Source organism: Amphiura filiformis, chromosome 15 (genome assembly GCF_039555335.1).
Source record: "Amphiura filiformis chromosome 15, Afil_fr2py, whole genome shotgun sequence".
Classification (NCBI taxonomy): domain Eukaryota; kingdom Metazoa; phylum Echinodermata; class Ophiuroidea; order Amphilepidida; family Amphiuridae; genus Amphiura; species Amphiura filiformis.
This window is the reverse complement of record NC_092642.1, coordinates 63,247,614-63,274,058: the sequence shown is the minus strand read 5'-3', so window position 1 is coordinate 63,274,058 and position 26,445 is coordinate 63,247,614. Positions and strand designations below refer to the sequence as shown.

General features: G+C 34.8%; 1 protein-coding gene across 1 annotated transcript in view; it reads right to left on the bottom strand.

Moving 5' to 3' along the window:
• LOC140171939 (death-associated protein kinase 1-like) overlaps positions 1-26,445 on the bottom strand; it is a 238,219-nt gene that overhangs the window by 152,101 nt on the left and 59,673 nt on the right. The window contains 1 exon segment of the mRNA XM_072195283.1: positions 7,542-7,665. Coding sequence (XP_072051384.1) covers positions 7,542-7,665 — 124 coding nt within the window.

Sequence of the window (26,445 nt, the reverse complement as noted above, 5' to 3'; positions counted from 1 at the left end):
CAAATATTTTAACATAATGTTATTTAAGTATTGACACAATATTTGGCAAAAATGTTTGCAAAAATAGTTTACAATAACATTTTTGAAAACATTTAAAAATATTGTTGTAGTGTGTTTCCATATAAAACGTTTTAAAACGTTATCATGACCTTTATATAACCCGACATTTTAATGTTATTAAAACGTTTTACCTAAACCAAAAGCCAAAATATAACTTATTTAAAACGTTTTTAAAACGCGTTTTGTGTTTGCTGGGTAGCAAATGATATCTACTAAAGATCAATGGTATCTATTACAGATTATTACAATCATATCTAACTGCTATCTACTGTAGATAGCAAAAATGCTGCATACTGAGGACATTAATATCTCTGCAGAGTTATCAACAGAACATGGCAGTAATCTTGTGTATGCTGCAATAGATGTATTCTGATGCATACACATCAATAGAAATATTGTAATTTTTCTGCAAATGTAGTTGTATAACAAGTTGTTTGTGTTGCAGATTATATTAGTCTCAGGTTTCGGTTACTTTTTCCCAGAAAGGTACTTGAACCTGATTGACTTTGTTAATGCATGTTTGCAAGCTGGTCCGCTACCCCAAATAACCTTGAATTATTTGCCTAGTGCAGTCTACAAACAGAACACATAAAAACTGTTTTTGCATTCATGAACAGAGGGCTATTCCATTTGAAATGCATACTTCCCCTGTGGAAGATTTAAGGAAAGTCTTCCATAGAGGGAGTATGTTTTTCAAATGGAATTGGTAGGGTTGATTATTTTGAAACCCATACTCCCCCTGTATATAGCTTTACCTATATAATCCACAACTGGAGTGAGTATTTCAAATGGAAGTTACCCAATTACATATTCTATTTGAAACCCATACTCGCTCTGTGGAAAACTTTAATATCAGGTAAATCTTCCACAGGGGGAGTGTTGATTTCAAATGGCATAGCCCAATATCTGGATCAAGTTCATTGTTATTATTCAATAAAAAGCAATCTTGTTTGATCTCGCAATATTTCTTGCATTGTATGTGGGTCACTTACTTATTTGTAACACAATATATATTTATACAAACAAGTCTGCTATAGTTGATGGGCAAAGAAATACATTTTCCCAAATCCTATGTATGAATGCATTATTCATGATCAAGTAAATATTTTTTCTCCAAAAATCAATATTTGCTGGGCATTTCCACATGAAACAAGTAGATAAATATTTTGCGTAAACCGATATGAAAATGGAAATGTACAAAACCATGAGTTCCGCAAAAAGATCAAAAGCAATAAAAGACAAAGACAGAGAAAGAAACACATGAAAGAATAAAAAGAATGAAAAGAAAGAAAGAAAGAAAGAACAAATTTACTAATGTACATGTAAGAAAGGAATGAAGAAAAGAATGAAATGAGAAAAGACAGAAAGAGAAAAAATAAATATAGAAAGATTCAACGAACAAACGAAAAGAAACAAAAAGAAACAAAGTAAAAAAAAAAAAAAGAAAAGAAAAAGAAAAGAAAAGAAAAGAAAATGAAAGAAAAGAAAAGAAAAGAAAAGAAAAGAAAAGAAAAGAAAAGAAAAGAAAAGAAAAGAAAAGAAAAGAAAAGAAAAGAAAAGAAAAGAAAAGAAAAGAAAATGAAACAAAAGGTAGAGAAAAGAAAAGAAAAGAAAAGAAAAGAAAAGAAAAGAAAAGAAAAGAAAAGAAAAGAAAAGAAAAGAGATGAAAAGAAAAGAAAAGAAAAGAAAAAAGAAAAGAAAAGAAAAGAAAAAATGAAAGAACAAAAAGAAAAAAGAAAAGAACCATTAAAATCTACTTGATTATTTACATAATTTACATGACATAAAGTGTATTCAGATTTCAGTTAGTAATCTGTTTACAAGTGAACTATAACAGTCATGCCATTTTGATTTGGGCAACTTTTAACCTTTCCATTATCTCAATGTCAGTTAGCGGGTACCCACTAATCGATCTGAATAATTACATAGCCTAATAAGTAGTATGATTTTCTTCTTTAAAACACCCACATATGTACATGTAGGACTGGGTATCATCACAAATCTTTTTTTGGCAATGACATTCCAAAGTTACTAATGATCAAAAGCAGCGTCCATGGCCCAAAAAAATAACATAAACTTATAAAGTATATGAACCTCTTTTTCGTATTTCTCAAAACGTAATAATAATCAGTGATACAGGAAAACCCAAAATGAGTAAAGCTGATGCTATATGTCACATATTTTCATTTCATTTGTATTTAATTTATTAGCTTGTTTTGCAGTTTTTGTTTTGTTATCATGTTACCAAAAAGTAACCATTTTCAAAAAATAGATTTGAAAACAAGCAACTTAAATAAATAGCACCCTTCTCACAAAATCATTAAATCATTCTCCTCATCATTTTTGTTGTATTCCTTTGCTCCAATCGGTACTATAGCACACACAATGAACTTTTACATTCAAAACACCTAAATAATATCAACGTGGTCCAATTTTGCTTTAATAACGGAAATCATCCAGGCAATTATACATTTAGGTACAGGTGTTTTTCCTTCAGCAGGCACAATGGCTGTTTGAACATAACACATCTAAGTGATCTAAAGCTGAATGGGATATTTGACACACAAAATAATTACAAGAAGAGGCTCCCGATGTCGCTTGTTATTCTATTGCATAAGTGGTATTTTTCAAGTGTACAATTGTTTGCGCTTTGCCAATTTTGAACTTCTTTGCTTGTTCTTATAATAGAAATTTTTAGTTTTCGTACACAGACCTATTATGCGTCTAGAAAGAACATATTTGCATATTTTTATTTTTGTGAGTAGCTTCGTTGAGCGCAAAAATTAAATTTTCATGGGTTGCCAAACTCATGATTTGGTAGCCCAATTGGGTGACTTTTGAAGATTTTCCCAGCAACTTTTGACCATTTGACCATAGAAATTAATGCTAAAGAAATACATTTGGGGACTTTTTAAACATCGGCTCTGGCGACTTCCAGTAGTTCCCTGTCCTATAGAAACCAATGGTTATAAGAATAAATTGGGCAACTTTTGATTATTTGACCAGTGACTCGGGCTGAATTGTTTTTTGGTATTAATATAATTGGTATGATTTTGAGCATTAGGCCTACTTGTCCTTGAAAATTGTCATACATGTAAATTATGTCGCAGAATGAAAAGTTGTTTTTGTTTCACAAGGAACCTTTCCTGGATCACTTAATATCAGGTCTTCCCAAACATTTTTTCTCTGTGACCCAAATTTCATGAGAAAAATATTGTGTGACCCTGATCATAATGCAAAACTTGTTACTAACCGAAACTAATCGTTGGAGCACCAGACAAAATTGCAAAGTAGTGCAGCTGACCGACTCTCCAAAATGACTTTTAATGGGACAAATGCTGCGTGCAAAGTGTACGAAAATGTGAAATTTTAATACCAAAATGGAGTTTCACCTGGATGATGGTATACCCTGCACCTTAATGCACAGTGCTACACAAATTCCTTTTTAAAGAGGTGATCCTCTTCATTTAAGTATGCATTATTTTAAATATTTAGTCAAGGTCCGTTACCCCCTGAAAAAGTGCTCGCGACCCACATTTTGGTTGCGACCCAGTTTGGGAAGCTCTACTTTATACCCATGAAAATAATGTTCTACCCACGGAAAATATGTTAACTTATGCATACAATGGCAACACTCTCATGATCAGACAAACACATGATTAGTCACATGGTCGTTCAGTGATGAATAACAGTACATGTAGGACAGAACATGGAATGTTATACAGCGTGGGAAAAGTTATGTTAATTAAATACAAGAGTATATTGTACTATTTTTAGTTGGTATACTTTTTTTTTTCATGCAACATTGACAGTTTACATTTTATTTTATTTTCAATTTAATTTGAGAATCATTCCCACAGAGATAACCTTTCATTTTTATTGAAACTTTTTTTTGTCTATCATTAACATATTTTACATTAAATATTGTGAAAAGATGTGTTTCTTTTTTATATTGTAGAGCCAAGAATAGGTGTTTTTTCCAACCATACTATCCGTAAAGTTAACCCTGCTAGTGCTGGCAACAGTCTGGTTCCTAATTTTAATACAAATTGTTAAACAAAATTTTACATTATAACCATAGTTTTAATTTTTTGACATTATAACCATAGTTTTAATTTTTTTACATTATAACCATAGTTTTAATTTTTTTAAATAAACAAATGCCCTTTAAATGCGGACAGATGTGCCTAGTATTGGTAAGATTACAACTTTTAGAAGATTCAAGACCTGAATGGAATGGATTGTAAACTTCTAATATGTTACATGATCATTGATCAAGGGGAATGGATCACATGTCGGCAATTTTCAATTAGAAGTTTTTACATAATTTTCTGGCAGTTTCTGAATGCTACATTTTGATGCAAACCCCATCAAAATCGGACATCGTGTCACCGAAGTTATGAGGACTTGATCAATGGCTGAAAACAATATAAAACAAAAGAATTTGAACACTATTTTTGCCAATATCTCAAAAACAATATTAGCGACATCCGACTCATTCTCCTTGATCATGTCACATATGTTCACGTCACTGATTTATTGCCTTCGTCCTCCCATCTTTAAGTGGATTTCTGTCATTTCCTAGCAACCGCATCTCTCAAGAAGAAAACACTCTAATAAACATGACAACTGACTAGAAATCAATAAGCATAACATGACAGATAAAAATGGGTCATTCCTGGAAACAAATTACAAAATGAACTGTGAATAATTGTAACATAATTTGAAGCTTAGGCAAAGAAGAAACCAACCCAGATTATGCAATTTAGGGATTTGTTTTTGCAAAATTAGATTTAAGTTTGACTTTAAAAATGCAAGCAAGCAAGAAAAAAAATGCAAATCTGTATAAAGAATGCGATTTTTTACAGATTTGGCAATTTTATAGAGTCATAATGCCTATTAGTAACAACCAAGAGAAGATTTACAGAGCAAGTCCAGATCTTGCCAAATATGTTTATTTCTTGACTATCGACTCATGTTTAACCAGTCTATTCTCAAAATGAAAACAAAGGAACCTTTACAAAGTAATGGGAGTGTCATTTGATGCAATGAGGGGATGCACCATGTTGCAAAGGATTCTGGGAAGGTAAGATTTACTAAAATATCTTCTCTGGTAACAACCAGTCCAACTGCAATGAAATAACAAAGCACTCTATTTTATAATGTACAGAAGTGCAGTAAAAGCTGAAATTTTCGCATTCCAAGCTGCTACCGCGAAAATAACAAACGTGTTTATAATCCTATTGTGTATCGGTAAATGAAAGAAAACATAGAATCACAAATTTAAAAACAAGGGAAACAGTTTAAAATTGGCAAAGCGTAAAAATTTTCCACTTTTACTGTAAGCATAATGAGCTATATCCAGCTAATGGAAAATGACATAACCCACTCACTGCAAGTTATCAATTGCTATAATTTTATTATCATTCAGTATAAAAATATGACTTAATAATTTCCCAGACTAGGTTTATGGGTCCCATATATATATTGATGTGAAATTGACTAGATATTTTCAAAATAATAATGGGGTTCCACATCAAGTCTATTTAAAGCCGTATTGTAACATTTCCATAAGAAATAGATTTGCAAATCTTTTCCACAAACTGTTAGTTTTCATTGTCAGGCATGTCCCCTATATCCGCATTGCGTGCTACACCATCGACCATGGCCGAGGTTGGTCCTTTTGATGACCATCCTGTACATCATGTACGCACCGTGTTATGAACATCACATATGCATTTGATTAATATTTTTATCATGTGAATAAAACGATAGGACACAGTTTTATCCATGTCAGATTTTCTCACAAATACTGTTTCCCCTGTAACAGTATGATACAGTACTAACAGGATAGGTTAGTTAATTAACCCTAACACTGAACCCTGGTTTTTGATGTCGGAAGTCAAAGAAGATCCGAAAAAGTCAAGAAGAAGAAGAATTTTTGACTTGGCACCCCGGGATTCGAACCTTTGACCCCCCCGCACGCCAACCACACGATCACGGACCGGTAGCTACACAGGTTATTGCTGCCTGGCCAGCAATTCCGTGAGCATATAACACTTAAGGTGATTGCGTCATCGCAGACCCTGGGATGCATGCATGCGCAAAATTTTTCGTTGTGGTATTTTGGGGTATTTACAGGTGTTAGGGTTAAAGTACATTACAAACATGTACAAATCAGAATTTAAAAAAAAATCAAAAGCAAAAAAAATTACAATATATGGCTTTAAGAGCATTAATATTATACATAAATATCTGATGGGCAAATAGATGTGACTTAGTTGGGCAAAACAACAAACAAGTTTATTTGGTGATACATGCATGTATTTCTATTTCAATTTTCTTAAACTCTTTTTTTTCTGCACCCAAGTGAATCTAATCTAATCTCAACTTCTGCATCTGAGATGAAAAGAAAGTTTCCATAATTAAACACAAACACACCTTAATGAACCCCTTCCCCTCATTAATGTTTGCAATAACTCAGCAAGTGTACTTTTCCAGCTTACTAACCTCATCTAAAAGATGTTTTGACTAAACCGTAATCTAACCCTGACATTCCCCGTTAATTTCTCATCGTGATTAAAGGCACATTGATTGCATAATCCAATTACGCCCATCTTGATTGGAACCAATCAAATTATATGCCTGTTATTCTGGTCAGGTCTGTGTGCCTGCTCACTGACTGCCAATTTTATATATCACTCGGTTTGCTTAAGGAGAGTGTGATGGCCGGAACCATATTTTTTCTCGTTTAAGCAATTTAACTAATAAAAAACTGCATCTTATTATTATACAAGTAGTAATTTTTGTCACGTATTTGACCCACTTTTGAAGACTGGAAGTAAGACTACTCAAAACCGGAAGCCAGTTTCCCGGGAAAGTGGATCAGATGCTCACATCTGATGAATTCCTCCGACGAGATGGACGAAATATTACTTGCCAAACAAAAATTACTACTTGATTTGATTTACAAACCTGATGAATCTATTCACTGTTATTATTATACATTGATTTTAAAGGAGATAAGTCAAGGAAGCCAGCCAATAATCACATTTTATATTCCCATCTTTTGTGGTTCTTGAGTTAAGGGATCTAAAATGAGCGTTTATTGGGTTTCGACAGTATTTTTTGTGGGACATGAGAGCACCTCAGACCTATCGAATTGCATTCTGAATACGAAGCATGTCTTTCTGATATCAAATAATTTTCATTTTTTGAAAATCACAATATAATACAAATTTTATGACAAATTATAAAAATTTGATATTTTAAAAATCATGCATACAAAATTAGAATACACAAATGTATATTTTAATTTCAAATTTAAAAACAAGTGGTTACATATTGGCAAAACACAAAAATAGACACACACAAAAATTACAACTTCTAATATATTTTTTTCTTCTGATACTCACAGCTCATTTAGATTTCACATATCAAACTCATTCTCCAACATGTCAAATTGTGTTTTCACAACTTACCGACAAATTCCGGTGTGCCAATCATATCACGGATCTCTCTGCCCTTTGCGACCTTCCGTGACAGCCCAAAGTCAATCAACTTGATGCTATGACTATTACGATTCAGCAGCATTATATTCTCAGGCTGTAAGAACAAGTCAAACAAAAACATACAATGTGATCAATTGTTGTACATACACTCAATTGCACAAAATTCAATCCAACAATATTTAAATGAAAAATGTCAATTTCTAAGGTTGATGGTCCGATTATTTCATTGTGTTAAGTATCCCAACAAACACAGTGTTTTACAGAAAAGGTTTAAATGTCTGGTTATATAAAGGGTATTAACCTTCATAAAACATTTTTGAAAAGGTAATGCAAAACATTTTAACAGAATGTTATTCAACTGCTGACAAAATATTTTGCACAAATATTAATTATTTTGTCCAAAATATTTTACAATAACATTTTAAGGGATCTAAAATGAGCGTTTATTGCGTTTCGACAGTATTTTTTGTGGGACATGAGAGCATCTCAGACCTATCGAATTGCATTCTGAATCTGAAGCATGTCTTTCTGATATCAAATAATTTTCATTTTTGAAAATCACAATATAATACAAATTTTATGACAAATTATAAAAATTTGATATTTTTCAAATTTTGATATATAACAGTCCTCGAAGTAAATTATATAAATCTAATGATATATTCTTAAAGTGTATGTGCAGCAGGGAGGAAAAGCCGACGGTCAATTGAAAATTTTGACCTTTCATATTGAAGATATGGATTTTTTCCCAAAAGACCTAATTTTGTTGGTGTTTTGGGAAAAAATCCATATCTTCAATAACTGAAAAGGTCAAAATTTTCAATTGATCGTCGGCATTTCATCCCACCTACATACACTTTAAGTATAAATCATCAGATTTATAAGGTTTACTTCAAGTACTGTTAAATATCAAAAATATCAATTTTTAATGATTTGCCATAAAATGTGTATTAAATTGCTAATTTCAAAAAATCAAAATTTTTTTTTTTTTTTGTCATTATATTTTTTATTGGAAAAAGCAAACATAAGAGTAATATAATCACAGAGAATCACAATTACAGCTGCAAATGTGTGTATACATACATGGCATAGTGTACTACATAATGCACAAATAATGAATAATGAGATACAATTAGTATATCATACAGAGTCAACATACATGTACCTGTGACATAATGGCAAACCAATATTACAGTGCTGATGCACCTTGTACATCAAATGTCAAAGCACCACTTTTTAAAGTGATTACTTAATTTACCCTTTTATAAGCAATATCATATTCCATTTTCTTTTCATCAAAATGAAGTTTTTCAAAGCAGTAAAGTTTGGGTTCACTTCCTGAAATCTACATCTGTAAATGTAGTATTTACTGCATAATATTAAAAAGGAAAGTAAATTATCATTGGCAATACCAAACATAAGGTCAAAACTATTAAACTGAATATTCAGGTGAAGTTTGTCATTTAACATGTTAAATAACTCATTCCAGATACATTTAACTTTATCACATTCACAAAAAACATGAACCACAGTTTCGGGAAATTTGTCACAAAAGAAACAAAGAGGAGAATCTTTTCTTCCAATTTTGTGGAGAAAGCTGTTGAAAGCAATTGCCTTATGGAATAGTTTAAAATAAAATGATCTTAATTGAGTCTCAATGGTACATTTGAAATTCCGGATATGAATTTCTTCCCACCCTACATTCCCCTTATCACAAAAATCTTCAAAGATATCTTCCCAGAATTTTTGAATTCTTTCAGGGGGAAGCTTGTTTAACATTATACTGTAGGTGTAGCGAGGGACCCTGGGGACCAGGATAAGATTATTAGAGAAAATGTCGAAAGTGTCAAAATCCTGGTCCTCAAAATCATCCAGCATCCCACAATAATGAACAATGCTATCCATCAACACATTATATTTTCTCCTATCTCTGTAAGAGATATCAAATTCAATTATTAAGTCGTCAAAAGATTTTAAGACTGGTGTGGGAAGATTATCATAAAGAACATCAGATAGAGTACAAATCCCTTTAGTATACCAAGAATCGTAATAAAAATACTGTTTTGATTTGGATCTAATACTTCTATTGAACCAAATACAAGTGCTATTCTGACTCCTCATTTCTCGGATCTCATAATCAAGGTCTTCAGTGGCTTTATCTCTAAAAGCATACTACGATCTTATTGAATCAGCCAGCTGCACATTCTTCAGACGCGAAAAGAATACTTTCAGGTGCATGAGATTTCCACAGAATTTTAACATCAGAATGAAATTTTGAAGAAAAGAAATCTCAAGAGATTTCCACATGCACTCATAGTTGTCATCAAGTAAATATTTTACCCAAATCAATTTTTGAGCCTCCATAAAACACTTTACATTAACCATCGTAAACCACCCAAAGAATAATCAAGACATACAAAATCCCTCTTCACTCTGTCATTTCCCCATTCCAGATGAAATTAAAAAATAATTTATTTAAATTTTTGAAAAAAGTTTCTGGAATTTTTATACAGAGCACAGAAAAAAGATACAACAACTGTGGAAGCAAAAGAGATTTTATGACACAAATTTTACCAATGAGTGACAAACTTCTAGCTTTCCAACAATTTAAGGTTTGTTCAATTTGCTTCAGTTTCACCTTATAATTTAAGTCAAACAACAAACTCAGATTGAGGGAAAAATTAATACCAAGGTAACTGAATTTGTCTTGAACCCAGCAAAGCCCCTTATCTTGAAATGGAAACTCTTGGTTGCCTTTTTTAGAGCCTATCCAAATTGATTTGGATTTAGACATGTTTACCTTACAACCAGAGCATTTACCAAAAGTGTTGAGGATATCAAACAGACTTTGAAATGATTCCTTTGAACCATCAATGTAACATGTAGTGTCATCAGCAAGCATGGACACTTTCAATTCTTTCCTGTTAACCAAAATACCTTTAATATTGGAATTAATCCTAATTGCACTCCCAAGCGTCTCCATGACACACAGGAAAAGGTATGGGGAGATTGGGCAACCTTGAAATATGCCCCGTTCCATATTGACTGATTTTGTAAGGAAACCGTTGTTAATAACAACAGATTTCCTGCCTGAGTAAAAAGTTTTAACCCATTTGATAAAATTTTCACCAAAATTAAGATGATCCAACACTTTAAAGAGGAACTCATGACTGACCGAATCAAATGCTTTTGGATATCTAATAAAATAACAGCAGCAGGGATATCATTCGCCTCAGTAAAATCAATTACATCTAAAAGTAGCCTAATGTTATTACCAATGCTTCTGCCTTTTAAAAAGCCAGACTGGTCTGAATGGATCAAATTACCAATACATTTCTTTAAACGGTTAGCCATAGTCTTGGCAATAATTTTGTAATCAGTAGTAAGAAGTGAGATTGGTCTATAATTTTGAATTTCCAATAGATCCTTATCTTTCTTTGGCAATAAAGTGATAATTCCATTTCTTTGGGACAAACTAAGAAGGCCACTTTCAAAAGAAAAATTAAAAGAGTCAAGAAGCATATCACTAATGTCGTTCCAAAAATGATGTAAAATTCGACGGGTAAGCCATCATACCCTGGAGATTTGTTGTGATTCATAGAAGAAATAGTCTGAAAAACCTCATTTTTGAAAGGGGCTGATCAAGATTATCTTTATCTTCATTGGAGAGCTTGGGAATATCAAGAGGGTTTAAAAATCATTAACTGTTACATCATACTCAGTACAATTCTTTTCAATACCAGAGTATTGGTACAACTTGCTATAAAATTTGTGAATTTCCTCCAGAATATTCTTTTGTTTGTTATCATATCTTGATCGGCAGTCCTGATGCGATTAATGCTTTTCTTTTCATTAGATCTTTTCTCCAAATTGCAGAAGTATTTGGAACTTCTCTCACCCTCTTCTGCCCAACGGCAGCGGGATCTAGTGATAAGCCCATCAGTCTCAAAATCAACAATCTTATTCAACTGGGAATCTAACTCTTTAAGCTCATCATTGATAGTAGCATAAGCATCGTCATCAAGACCATCGACCAATTTGAGTTGAAGCTCCTTAATCTTATTAATAAGGTTATTCTTAGAGGATGTCTCTCTTTCTTCTTTCTAGATGTGTACTCAATACAATAACCAGTGATGGTACATTTGAAAGCATCCCAAATAGAATTGGAATTACAATCAGTGTTACAAAGATTGGTCATTTTAAACTCCTCAATTTTATTTTTAATAAATTTAATAAAGTCAGCATCTTTACGAAGATAATTACAATTCAATTTCCAGTAGCATCTGCCACGGGGGTTGGGATCCAAATCAAATTTCAAATTAACAATTGAGTGATCTGAGTTAACCCCAGGAAGAATTTTAGAACCATAACAGGAACCAATCATATTCTCTGAAATCAAAATATAATCCAATCTTGATAAAACCTTAGGATTGTGTTGATGACGGGTATAATGCCTAAGGTTAGGGTGATAATGCCGCCATACATCAATTAAATTAAAATCTTCGATCAAAATATTGACCATTTCACTTGCATTAATATTTGAATGGCGAGCACGAGAACCACGGTAATCAAGATCACTCAAAGCTAAATTTAGATCACCAGCAATAACAAGGGATGAACCATCAAATTTATCTAAGTGGGCAAACACATCCAAATAAAACTGGGGATCATCAGCATTAGGGGCATAAATATTTGTCAAAACAACTGGGAACCCATTCAAAACAGCAGACAAAATTAAAAACCTTCCATTAGGATCTTTATAAATGGATTTAACATCAACAGAAATAGAATTACTAATCAAAATGGCCACCCCTCTGCTGTTAGAAGCATAACTGTTAAACCAGGCATGAGCACCCCATTGTGTTTTCCAAAATGTTTCCTCTGTAGTAGAAGAATGGGTCTCCTGCAGAAAAATAATATCACTTCCTATTGACCTAAGGTAATGAAAAACTTTTTTACGCTTGAAAGTGTCCTGAATACCTCTACAGTTAAAAGTACTTAAAGTTAGAACCATTTAATTATTGGTAGTAAAATCCAGAAGATATCCTCTTCTGATGTAAATACTTGAATGTTCATAAGGTTACAATAAAAACACACATGTACATTGTATGTCATTTTAAATACTGCATATAATTTCAATATCCCTAACATACCTGTAGAATACACAAAACCTAATGTAGTTGGATCTTGAATTACATGTACAGCTGCAAACATTACAAAAAAAAAATACAAGGAGAAGGAAACATAAAAGGAGGAAAAAACATAAAAAGTTGATTAAGAACACGCAATTGAAAAGCGACGCCGCACGAAGTCAGGGCCTCAAATCACGCAACAGCCCTGAACACTGGGACAAAGGCAGCAAAACAATTGGCAGTTCAAAATCCAACAGTGCTGGCAAAAGACAAATTTGAATGATTGATTATTTTTTAGTGCAAAAATTTATGCACTAAAACACGACCAACAAGACCGTATTAAAATGGTCAAGATACGAAAAAATTATGCAAATTCATGCTTACATTAGGAAAAAATGTAAATAGAAAGCAAAACAACACCCCACACGACCCAAAACCGGGACACCCGCCAGAGCACCCCACGGACCAACCGGCACCTTCAGCGGAAGACGCCCGTCGACCCGGCGAAAGAGCCCCGGGGAGCGCACCAAATCCAGGCAGCGCAGAAGTGTCATCCTGCTCTCTAGACAAGAAAAACATGAAGAATTTAAACAGTGCAACATTTTGTTTTGAAAATTGATACAAAGATTCAGTGAAGCCTGATCGATGGACAATCATCTTAAACATGGATGAGGAGAAAACATGACCAATCTCACATTGCTCAAGCTCCATGTGAAACATGTTAGGAACTTATAAAGAGCGCAATACAAATTGAAATTACGCAGTTCTTCAATCTTACCACAAGCTAGAAATAAACAGCTGAAGACGCGGGTGACCCCGGTGAGCGCACTCAAACCCAAGCAGTGAAGAAGCATTACCAGAACCTTGCTTTCCAGTCAAGATGGGCTACATTTTGAAGAAACATATGCATGTAATAACAAATGTTGTTGAAAATTCAAACAACAATTCAATGAGGTCTGATCTATGAAAAACAACAATAATCAGAGGAGCGATTCAAAGCTTGAAAAAATCCAGAAAATAGAAAAAAAAAAAAAAAAAAAAAAAAAAAAAGGCGGAATCGGGCAAAAATACCCAAAGACGGGTTAAAAATCACCCAAAAGGCAAAAATTTTGGCCAGAATTCTGGAAAAACCTAAACAAATCACACCCCTGAATCTTGTACATAGTATGGAAGGAGAAAATGACAACTTTTAAATTGTTCAAGAACCATGCTATAAAATTTAAGAAATTACATGTACAAAGAATGTGCAACAAAATGAGATAACTTTATCTCAAAATTCTATCTCATTACACTTACGAAAAGGCCGAATCAAATACAAACGCAACAGAGATCGCGAAGTGTGAAAATGGTAACCAGCTTTACAGTTCTTTTTAATACTATCACTATAAAAAATAGCGAGAGGCAAGGCGTCTTCATTGTAAAGTCACAAAGTTCAACATTTAAAGTTATAACAAGGATGCAAAGAAATGCATGAAAACGGCTCAGTCAGCTGAAATGAGCTTTCCATTCACTCTGTATCTGAGTGATGCTGGGTACAGAAAGAAAGGACGCTTCCCTTCCTCTTTTAGGACTTTAAAGCAAGCCATTTTTGCTTTTTTTTTATTGGACGACCCTCCTCGAAAAGTCTTCCCCAACCGCGATCTTGGTACCGTTGTATGAACTCTGCTTAAACTTAGAGATGCAAGTTTTACGAACTTTTTCTCTGACGGCATACGATGAAAAAGCAACATGGATGATGCGTGGTTTATGACCTTTCTGTCCTGTAAGGTGACACCTTTCAACAACAGCTTCACAGGGTTGCTCAAAACCAACATAGTTATTGATGATGTCACTAACGGTCTCCATACAATTCTCACGAGCTTCAGCCTTCTCCGAACATTATGGAATATCAGATTAATACGCCTACCTCTGTTTTCAAGGTCATCTAGTTTTAAATATAGTTCTTCGTTCTCTGTTTTTCAGGTTCTTGAACCGCTCATTGAGAGAGGCCATATCATACTGTACACTAGCAAATTTCTGATCATGTTCCTCCACCATCGACGCCAGATTCTCAATCTTCTCAGCCACCTGATCAAGTTTGTTTAGCCGCTGATCCAAACGAATTTCAAATTGTCTGAACCATTTTGGCATGTTTGGAGAATCATTCTCACCTGAGGGGCCATCGTGCTCGTTGACAAAGTGCAACTTCTTCGTGGCCATGGAGGCCGCCATATTGTTAGCTTGACCCTTGACCTCGTTGATGTCGTCCATGATAACACAATTTGGTTCTGGTGATGACGCCAGTTTTTGTTTCTTTGGAGGTACCTGCTTTGTTGGTGTTCTATCAGGTTTCCTTTGTTGACCCTTAGGACCCATAGTTAATCAGCAATCTGTTAAATCACAACAAAACACGAATAACTCTGCCAGCACCGGGATTTTGAAGCCAAAATCGGAGCAAAACTATCGCATGTCTCACTCCGAGCAAACCAAACAGCGCCCTCCAAATCAAAATTATTTGATATCAGAATGACATTCTTCGTATTCAGAATGCAATTCGATATGTCTGCTGTGCTCTAATGTCCCAAAATAAATACTGTCCAAACGTTCATACCCCAGCCCTTAAAAATGCATTGATGATCTTTAGGCCTATATAACCCAACATTTTTAAATGTTATTAAAACATTTTAAGAAAAATGACAAATTTAAAGTGAATTTTTGGTCCAAAATAGGGCAAATTTGGCCCAAAATAGTGGATTTTCTGTGACTACTAGTATTTGTCCTGACCAATGGGGTACAAAGAAAAGAATTGCAACCCCCCTCCCGATTGGGTGTTAATTACTTCAATGTTAAGGATACTGCAATACTTCTATATATATGGACAGTGTGTGTACAAAAACTGTACATCATGGTTATTACTGCCTGTCTGTTGCTGCATTCTGCGGTTTAACACAGTGATGAATTTTGTTGTCAAAACATGCAATATTAATGAAGCATCAGATAACAGGTGCTAAACCATACAAGGAGGAGCCTGATTAAATATATGTTGATTGCACCTGCTGCAGTGAATACGCATGTATTCAAGCACAATAAATCGCAGGTTATGCTATTAGGGCCGCTACAGACTTTTTATTGGACGTAGAATATGTGACACAATCTGGTCCATGGGGGCCAAAGGAGGCATTTTTGAAAATTGAGTTACTATAATTATTACATTATACATGCAATTGGCTTTCATGTACTGAAAACACCAAAGGCCTAGCATACTTGGTTATGAAATTATGAAGTTTTTTGATGTCTATTTTCTTATGTATTTTATTGTTTTTTACTCCTTATTTTTACCTATATCTTAGTTTCAAATTTGCCGCCTTTGGCCCCCATGGACCAGATCGTGTCACATATTCAATGTAACATGTCTTTGTTATTTAATCTATTCCCATTCTATTTCCAGTAATTAATTTAACTTCTAACAAATGTTTGATGATGTAAAATTGATAATATATTTCCACCAGACATTCTACATAACATGTTACTGATTTTACCTCATCAAACACTCATTAGAACTTACTGGAAATAGAATGGGAATAAATTAAACATGTTACATCGAATGTACTCTGAGTCTGCAGAGGCTCTTAGTTTCAGCTTTTCTATGTTATCAAAGCAACCAGTACATTGAGGTTAGTTCTAAATTACACTTGCTCATGAGCCACAGAGGACAACAGACAATTCAAAGATCAGTATTTGAGGGCTAAATAAATACATCTTGCTTTAATTTGCTATGTTTACTGTACATTTACTGTACAACTGCAGGTTAAATATCAATTGTCAATTTTCAGGTCTTTTCGCACAGGAATTTTGAAACATTAGAAGGAAGCTAATGTTAAGTCCTGCCAAATAATTCTGATAGAGATGTCATATAATAGAGTACTGGCAAGCAATGCACATTGAATTAGCTTTCTCTGATGAAGCGATGAGACACTTGATCAGTCATCTAAGATACTCTCAAATCAAGCAGCAATGCCATTTTCTGCTTAATGCATTATTAACCGGTAAACAATCCAAAGAGTATAAGGCGTAACTTTCAGACTCCTTAGCAGTAGTGTACCCAGGATTTTTTTCGGGATGGGGGGGATTGGGGGAGGACAAGGGGAGACATGGCAACTTTCAAGGAGGGCAGACTTTTGACAAAAATGGTCATAAAGTACAAAAAAGATTTTTTTAATCTAAAATTTTAAGGTGGCCAGTAATCCTCAGGAGATCGGAAAAGAGATGGGCACGAATTCTCACAGGGAAGTGGACAGCTGCCCCCCTTGGCTTGACCACTGCTTCTTAGAACAAGAATTCCAGTAGAAGTTCTTTGTGAAATGTGGGTCAGGGGATGTGCAGCAAGTTTGGGCTATATTTTCAGGATCATAGGGTTAGATTGGGGTGTCAATTTCAATAACAAAAACCTTGTTTAGAGGTGAGTTTTCAAAATTTCCTCAAAAACTCTGGAAAGTGTTGATTTTACCAAATTTGCAGAATTTCCAAAAATTTACCTGAATTTTTAACAGAAATAATATCAAAGTCTAGAAAATTTGTAAAATTGTTGGTGTCTAAATTATGCACATTTTATCAGTAAGTTTTCAGAACCCCAAGCACATATCCCCACCCGATCCAAATCAAGAACTCCAGAGGAAGAATTTTCATTTAAAAATGCATGAATCAATGTTCCAATACTGGTGTTCTGCATTTTTAGGTGTATGCACATACTAAAATCCCTAAAGATATATCAATATTTAATACGACACTCAATATTATATTTCATTTAGAATCTATAAAATGCTATATGGCATATAAATGCTGATATCATGTTGCTTCAATTATTCAATCTTAGAATCACCCCATTAATAATTTATCTACAAAATGCTATCACTACTTTTGCTTTTCCCTTCCAGAATTTTTCCTTTTCACCCTCGAGCTTTACTGTTTAACACTTCCAACAGCATGGGCTCAGTTCTTTTATTATCCACTATCATGCAAAAAAATGTATAGCATTTTTGAAATATATTATGCAAATACAATGAATACAAATATTTATTTTCTAAGCATGTTTTAACACCTTAAAGTGTTAGTACCTTTTTGGGCAGTAAAATATGAAAATTTGTTTACAATTAGCCCAAAATATTGTAATTTTCAGTCATTTTTGTTCTGACTGGCTGCAGACAACCAAAGGACAGAACCCAAGGTTGGATAAATCTATAGCAAATTGTATTATGAGCTATCTTCAGTAGATAGCAAGTTGGAATTATAGTAAATGGCCACATGACCCCACAGCATCATCAAGGATAATTTCATCAGAACACCTGACCTATAATTGAAGACCGAATTAAAAAGACTAGTTTGCGTATGACGTCCTGTCAATCAGACCAAAAATGCCATACTGCGCAGGTCAGTAACCAATCACGGCGCGCCTTTGTCATGACGTCAGACGCAAATTAGTCTTTTTAATTCGGTCTTTAATTATAGAGACACACATCTTAACACTTGTTTCACTATGATCCATAACAATCTCATACCCAATGCCTTAGTCCACATTAAACATTAAGCAAAGCTTAAATTTTGACCTCACGTTGTGGAGTATGAGTTTTTGTACCCAACATAAAGGTCATTCTTTGAGTGTAAGCATATAGGGGTTAAGGAACTGTACATCTTAGAGATTGTCATGTCTTTAATCTCAATTCTGATTCTGCAATCTTCCTTCTATGAAAATGCAGTTAAGCTGCAACCATCTGCTTGTCACCACGACAACGGCGATGCAACGAGAAAGCGGCATGATAATGACTGTGCCAAGACGATAACTGCCTCTAGTCTTAAGACGTACCCTCAGGGGTCCTCCTTTATGAGATACTCTCCCAGGCGAGGAGTGAGTAAATGAACATTTAATATTTCATTACAGAGGATGGATAGTCGGCTATAGGGAAATCTTTCAAGTAGTGAGTGTGGAAGTAGAATCTATGGAAGTAGAATCAAGCAGAGGAGATATCTTACCCTTCCCAGAATCCTTTGCAAAGTGATACAGCATCTCATTGCATCAAATGACACTCCCAATACTTTGTACAGGTTCCCTTTCCTTTCATTTTGAGAATAGACAGGCTAAACATGGGTCGATAGTCAAGAAAAACACATTTTGCCGATTATGGATGGGATCTGTTCATTGAGGTACATTTTGTCACTAACGATTGCAAATCAGTACAGAAAATCGAAATGGGAGAAATGCATTGTGGGAAGTATAAGATTCTCAGAGAATCGAGGATCAAATCTAAGGATGGGAATGTACTTTTATATGAACATTTTACCTGATTAGATACTATAAATGAAATAGCATATTTACTCTGGGATGTTTACTTCAAGTTCATTTTAATCGTTTATTCTTAGTCGATGGCTGGGGTTTAGCTTGTAAGTGCTATGTTTGCATCAATTGGATCCTGGTTGTCTTTCGTCTATCACATGGTAGACAAGAATATGTTCATGGCTAAAACACTCAGAACTAAATAGTAGTAACCAGCAATGTGTTTTAAAGTGCTGGTCTCCCTAGAGTATTCTTATTAAATGACGGATACCGAAATACTGTAAAACTACTTAATTTTACTCCTTTTATTTCATGACTAAACAATTAGAAACATTTTTCACAGGGATGTGCTTTCACAAATCCATTAATTCAATGTTACTCATAAACTTGTCAAAGGCACAAAATGTTGGTGGTTATGTTCCCACCGAATTCGGAGATACCGGATCTTTGGGTGCTGATGTGTACTGACAAAATGGGGTCTTTTGGAGCTGCGAACAGTAAAAAATCACAGGTCTTTTCTTGGCTTTCTAGTTGAAAATCGCCTGGAAATACCAGAATGTGAGGAATGAGCAATTTAGTGGACTTTTAGAGCTGAAATTATCAAAATCAGGAGTCTTTCAGCACTCTTTGGTCAAAATTCTGGGGTCTTTCGGAGTTGTGTGGTCCCAAAACAGGGGTCTTTCCCGGGGGTCTTTCCAGGGAGCATACCTGAATGATCATTTGCATTAAGTGCCTCCCCGTGCAGGGTCCTAACCAACCACTAATATCTTGATGGATTCTGCACCTTTGGGGTTTGATTCCAATCTTAAAATAAACCCAGTACCAACTGTTTGGATAAATTATACTAAGCTTATCCAAATACAAAAATAACTGACAATATGATCAGCTGAAAGCTTTTGCTTCATTTGATAAGATTTTGTACATGTTTTTAATAATAAAAATGCTACTTTTTATTTAAAAACTCACAGTAAACATTGACTCAACAGCCTTAGGCAGACTAGATGGTTTTAATATACTTAAATTAAACATATGTACCTGGCAAAAGCTTAACAGTGGCTATCCAATATGAATGCAAATGTTGCACCAAGATGAGTAATGACCTCAAGTAACCATCAAATGCAAAGTGTGTGTAGACCAGGCCTGTAGCCAGGGATTCTTTTTTTTTGGGGGGGGGGGAGGATTAATGAAAAAGAGCTTCTTTTTAGGTGGATTTTTGAAAAAGTGCACTATTTTTGGGCACTGCACAAAGTTGGGTGGATTCTGGAAGGATTTGGGAGAGATTTTTGGTTGTCTTGGGCTAATTTTGGTGATTTGGAGCAGAATTTTACGACCTTGGAGGATCAGGGCATAATGCCCCATCACTCCTCCCCTGGCTGCGGGAATGATGCAGGGGTCTCCCGAGTCCCTGTCAGTCCGAAATACCATCAGTCCGAACCACCGTCAGTCCTAATTTTTAGGGTTAGGGTTAAGTTTAGGGCTAGTGTTAGGGTTAGAGTTAGGGTTAGGAACGCTAAACCTAACCATAAAAATTTGAACCGACGGTGGTTCGGATTGACAGTGTTTCAGACTGACTGGGTGTACCATGATGTAGACTCTTAATACTGAGTTCAACTATTCATAACTGAGACCATTTGACTTCTGTTTACTTGGAAATTTAGCTTAAATTACTCGCAACAAATTCTCCAATATATTTCAAATGAATTACACATGTAGTATTAATTTTAAACCATTCTGTTAAATCCTGTCAAACTCTGAGGGAACACATTTCATGGCCCCTATTATTACGATGCTACATGGCCCCTACGTTACTCGTCCCATTGCCTCTCTTTCACATGACATGTAATAAACACTTGTTGAACGATTTCTTCCCATCCAGACATTGACACATCTTCATACTGAATGGCATTTCAACAGTTACATGTAAGCTCACAGTGAGTAAACTAAAGCCAGAAGAGCTGGCTATTTGTACCTCCTATACACTGACATGACCGGGGCCACAAAGCAGACTTTTAAAATACTGAAGCTGAGGGTGATGATTTGTTATAACAATCACAGCTAGCGTTAGGGGTCCATTCTGGACTGAATCCACTGTTTTTACTCAGACCCAGTCTTTCCAATGTGCCTGTATCTTCACATGCTGCAGGAACATGTTCGTACACTGAATGTTCTAAAAATGTGTCTCAAATAACAAACGCAGGTCAAAAGGATAAGTTAGCTGTGCAGAATCGTTCTTCCAGATTCTGATTCCATGTCTGATGCAAATTTTCCCCGAAAGTCAATCCAGAACGTTGACGACTGAGGGCATGAGTATATACTACTCCAATGTCATCTACATTATATTGGTACCATGACAACCCTGCCTGATCTGTATCAAATTTGGCACCAAAATGAAAAGGAACATGTTCGTGCACTGAATGTTCTAAAAATGTGTCCCAAATAACAAACGCAGGTCAAAAGGTTAATTTCGATACAACTGTGCAGAATCATTCCTCCAGATTCTGGTTCCAAGTCAGACGCAAAATTTTCCTGAAAGTCAATCCAGAATGTTGACGACTGAGGCCATCAGTCTATAATACTATGTCATCTACAATATTTTTGTGCCATGACAACCCTACATGTACATGTATCACTTAGCCTGATCTGTACCAAATTTTATTTGACAAATCAGAATCTAGAATCCTTACAGAATCATTCAACTAGTTTAACTCTTAACATTTCTCACTGTTTATCATCAACCCTTTTATTTCCCAACGGTGTGTTCAGCCCACATATATTTATTTCCTAAGTGCCATGAAAGCAGGTTCTTGTCTTTCTTGATAGTCAATTTATGTCTTGACTGCATGAAAATGTACTGCTTGATGGCTGCATACACATTAGTGATTTTGGTCCGATGTATGTTTGCCACTTAAAATGTGATCTCTAGACACTTGAAAGGGAGACACAATTTGGATGCTCAGAACATTCATGTATCCATGCTATTTCTATTCTAGGTGTAGGAGTAGGAAGAGGAGGAGCAGGAGGAGGAATAGGAATAGGAAGAGGAAAAAGAGGAGGAGGAATAGGAGGAGAAAGAGTAGGAGGAGGAGGAGGAATAGGAGAAGGAGAAAGAGGAGGAGGAATAGGAGGAACAGGGGAACAGGAGGAGGAGGAGGAGGAGGAGGAGGAGGAATAGGCTGCTGCTATGATATGATCTGGCAAGCTACATCTAGGAACATTTCTCAAAACCAAGGTGCGTAATTGATACAGGCGTGCAACTGGTGCAGAACTTGCTAGAATGGACACGAAGCATTTATTCCAGTCCAATTTGCCCATCAATTGAGATTTTTTGTCTTAGCCTTGGGCGAAAGATGTGTGCCCAAATTGGCCCAACAACAAAATCTTAAAGAGAACATTGGTCCTCAGTATGACTTCCAGAGCTTAATTTCTCACTTTTCTATATCATTGCATTTATCATTACCATCATTACTATTTATACATAATTATTATTTTCATTCTGATTATTATTTTCATCATCATCATAATTATTATTATCAGACATAATTATCATTGTTGATTGAAACATAGTCAAAATTTATAACTTCAAACTGAAATTCTGAAAACTGACCCCATGTATATTCAACAATGCTATCTACAGTAGATAGCAATTTATGCAATCAGATCCAAGTCTCAAATCTTAATTTAGAATACATCAAAATTCCACCTTACGTAAATCACAATTTAGATGACCTGTTATTGTGTATTCTATTGGACACTACTCTATAGAAGGACTATTCCAATTGGTTACAAAGATGACTATATCATGTATTAAGCCAATCAAAGATACATGTATAGTAAGAATAGTCAGTAGGGTTGAAAGCGGATTATGCCTGAAAATTGTTAAGAGATCTAAAAGCTCTATTTTGATTTGTTACCCATATGATTATATCATGCAATTAACCAATCGGGAGCATTGTAAGAAAAGCAGTATAGTGCCCATGGGGATTATTTCACAAATGCTTTCTTCAGTAGATAGCAAATTATATAATTTACATTTTACGGAATAGAATATCTAAAATAAAATTTTGTGAATAATTCTGATCAGGAAAATAAAAGAATAGAAGTCTAATTTCTTGCACTTTTATTACTATAGATTTACCTAGAATTAGAGTTAAATTAAGGATATCTTTATTTTCATTACATACTATATAATACCCTATACAGCTCAATACTAAAAACTAGTCACTGTTTATTAATAAATATTTTAGTACAATGGACAATATATCAATCAATACACAAATGGATATCTTTACTTGCTTACAAAAACAGTGCAAAAAAGAAAAACAACACTTGTATGGCATTCTAAAAATACCACCCAACTTATCATTTGTACAAAGACCAGTAGCTACAGCAACCGATATCATCATCATCATTTGTACAGCAATCGGAACACTTAGTTACATCATGGAGGTATATAAATAAATGGAGAATGATCCAGCCAAGCCTCTTTTGTACTACGTTGGTTATGACCCATTATTGTTGAATGGGCATTTTCAGGTTTATATTGATTATGCTAAGCTGATTACATCTTGTGAAGTCTGTTTCACTGGCCATTGATTTCAATGGGGTAAAATGAAGTTTATACTTATTGAAAAGTGCTCATGTTTCATAAAATTTTGATATCAAAATAAAAAAAAAGAAAAAAATTGAGTGCTTAAATTCTGAGACTAGTAGGCCTATACCTAGGTTTAGGTATACTAGTCTCAGTTAAATTGCATCAAGAAATCAGTCTTTTGATAAAAGAAACACCTTATCTGTTGTCATCTTGTGACTTCCTACATTTTGGTCATGAAAAATTGAATTATGACTTTTTTCCCAAAAAGTTATGACCTCCCCCGTATATTTGGAACCCCTCCTCCAAAGAAAATGATAGCCCCTAATAATATTAATATAATCATTTAGGCCTAAATACTGATAATTATTTATTATAAAATGAGAAGTTTAATGATGATGATTTAGGCGGCCTATACGATTTCATGACAATACAGATTTAAAAGTTTAAAAAGCAATAATATGACATATCCGTCATGGCACTCAATCAATTTGACCCGAGCTTCAACCCAAATCACGGTTATCATACACTAAACTATGAGAAACTGTTTAAACAAAGTATGTAGGGCCTATACCCGGGCCTATACATTCCGTATAGGGCCTATCAATTTCTCTCTAGAAAAGATTGTCTGATCATCACTTTTGCATGAATTCAAGTACTTCCGGTAAATTTTGCTCGCTTCAGTAACTCAAATGGCCCAAATTGGCCCAACATAATCTTTTCACAATCGGAAGGTAAAAAGCGTTTTGCTTTCATTTGCACTATATTTGAGCTCCCTCAGACCCCCTTAAAAGCTTAATATATGAACATGAAAACTAAGTATATTTGTCAAGTTACGGCACAACTAGTGTAGAAAACAGTTTCATAACTTGAGAACAGAACATCCAAATTTCTTGGGTTTTCGCACAATCATACATTGAAACTATAAGCTATCAAAACTGGTGACTTTGAACATCATAATGACTAGCTGACGTCATTATACAGTCTCTTTTACAAGGTTTCGGCACGGGTCAATGTAGGGTCAATTCCTATGAGGACATTTTGGGAGTGACAATCAATGAACCATGGTAGAGGCTCATAACCATCGTGGAGATCAATAGCTTGGCTGCAGTGGCTGGTCAATTCAAGTTTGGTGACTCATTGAATAGAGTTAACGGGATAATCTCCACTTAGGAGATTAGAATTCTGGCGATCATTCTCCATTTATTTATATACCTCCATGGTTACATCAATAGAGATTTAAAAGGCCACACCTAAATGGCTACAGGTGTACTGGATACCAATCATTCACTATTGATGTTCAATAAGTGGTGGATTATTTAAACCATGGAAGAAAGAGATAAGAAGGAACCACAACGAACGCATTCACTTTGTACACTCCCTTTACCGACATTTAATTGACATTGTTATTCATGAGGATTTACTTTGAGCAATACCCGCGTTAAATAGGTGATTGGTATTGTACTCCATGTATTTGCATGTCTTCTGGAGCGTGTCTGAAGGATGATTTGAACTAATGACCTTCCGTGCAAGCACCCTATAGGATTTTCTCTGGTGACGTGATCATCGGTCATTGATGGCCTACATCTTTTTCTTCCATTTTGCCCAATTTTCCGAACTTTGATGACTTTTTTCTCAGAGTTGGCAGTCTTTGGCACTGAAACGAGTTAGCTAGTTACGATTATACACATATAAACTATTCAATTAAACATGTTTTATATACCGGACTCAACCGGAACATTGTGCATTATTTAAGAACATTTTGCATCTATTTTTCATCGAAAAAGTCACCAAAATCTTACCTTATTTGCTAAAGCTGAAACTCAGCAAAAAAACTTCCGATTTTGACGACCTTTTCGATGTTTTAAAGGACATTTTCTACACAATACGATCAAGAAAACAGTTTGAATGTAGATCCCAAAACAAAGCTACTATACATGTTCAGAGCATCAGTGAAATTTCAGAATCTTACTTCCGTGTAGCGTTTGTTTGTTCGTGGATGGGTTTGTTATAGTTTTTTTTCCTGTAATGATTTCGCCAAGCATCGATCGCGGTAAATGGATCATACATGAAAGGAGGTACCATTGATAGCTTTTCTTTTCATGCGTCAATAGATAAGCGGATTAAAACTTGGCCGATCGAAGTCGTTGTGGTTCCTTCTCATCTCTTTCTTCCATGTTTAAACTGATACCCTATATAGATCCATATTTTCTTTAAAATGGATTGATCTGTTTTAGTCAATTGATAATTTGAATTGTGCAAAGTCACGAAGAGGATAATTTTACTCTAATTCTTAATTGTATGTGTTTATTAGTATGAAATGGGGTGTTGGTGTGTATTTTGCTTGAGGGTAATTGGCTGGGTGGGATAACTCAAATTTGGTTTGTGTAGGGATGTGTTGCAGAAAATTTTGACAGTGGACCCATTAATATAATAATTTTCTAAGAAACTTCTGTAACAATTATTTTGTCTGCAGAAGTTGAAAAGACTAATTACAGCCACAACAATGCAACACAGTATCAGTTCTATTCGTCCCAATACAGTAACATCCTTGATCCTTCATAAATTCATTAAAATAGCAAATTGCAATACAAGCTGTTGCGAGCTTGTTAAATTGCTGTCATACTGGTCCCACTCCTGATGATTGTACTTCAAAGCCCAAGTTTGCTCTGTTGAACTGGCACTATACATAGACCTTCAGAATAATTGTGTTATATACTGTCAAGTTAGCTCAAGAAGGCATTTGACTATGGTGCGAGAGGCTGCGGGTTCGAACCCTGACAGTGGTTAAGTACACTCTCCTAGACAAATTGAGGTAGCTTGAAATTACCCTAGATGAAACCCGTA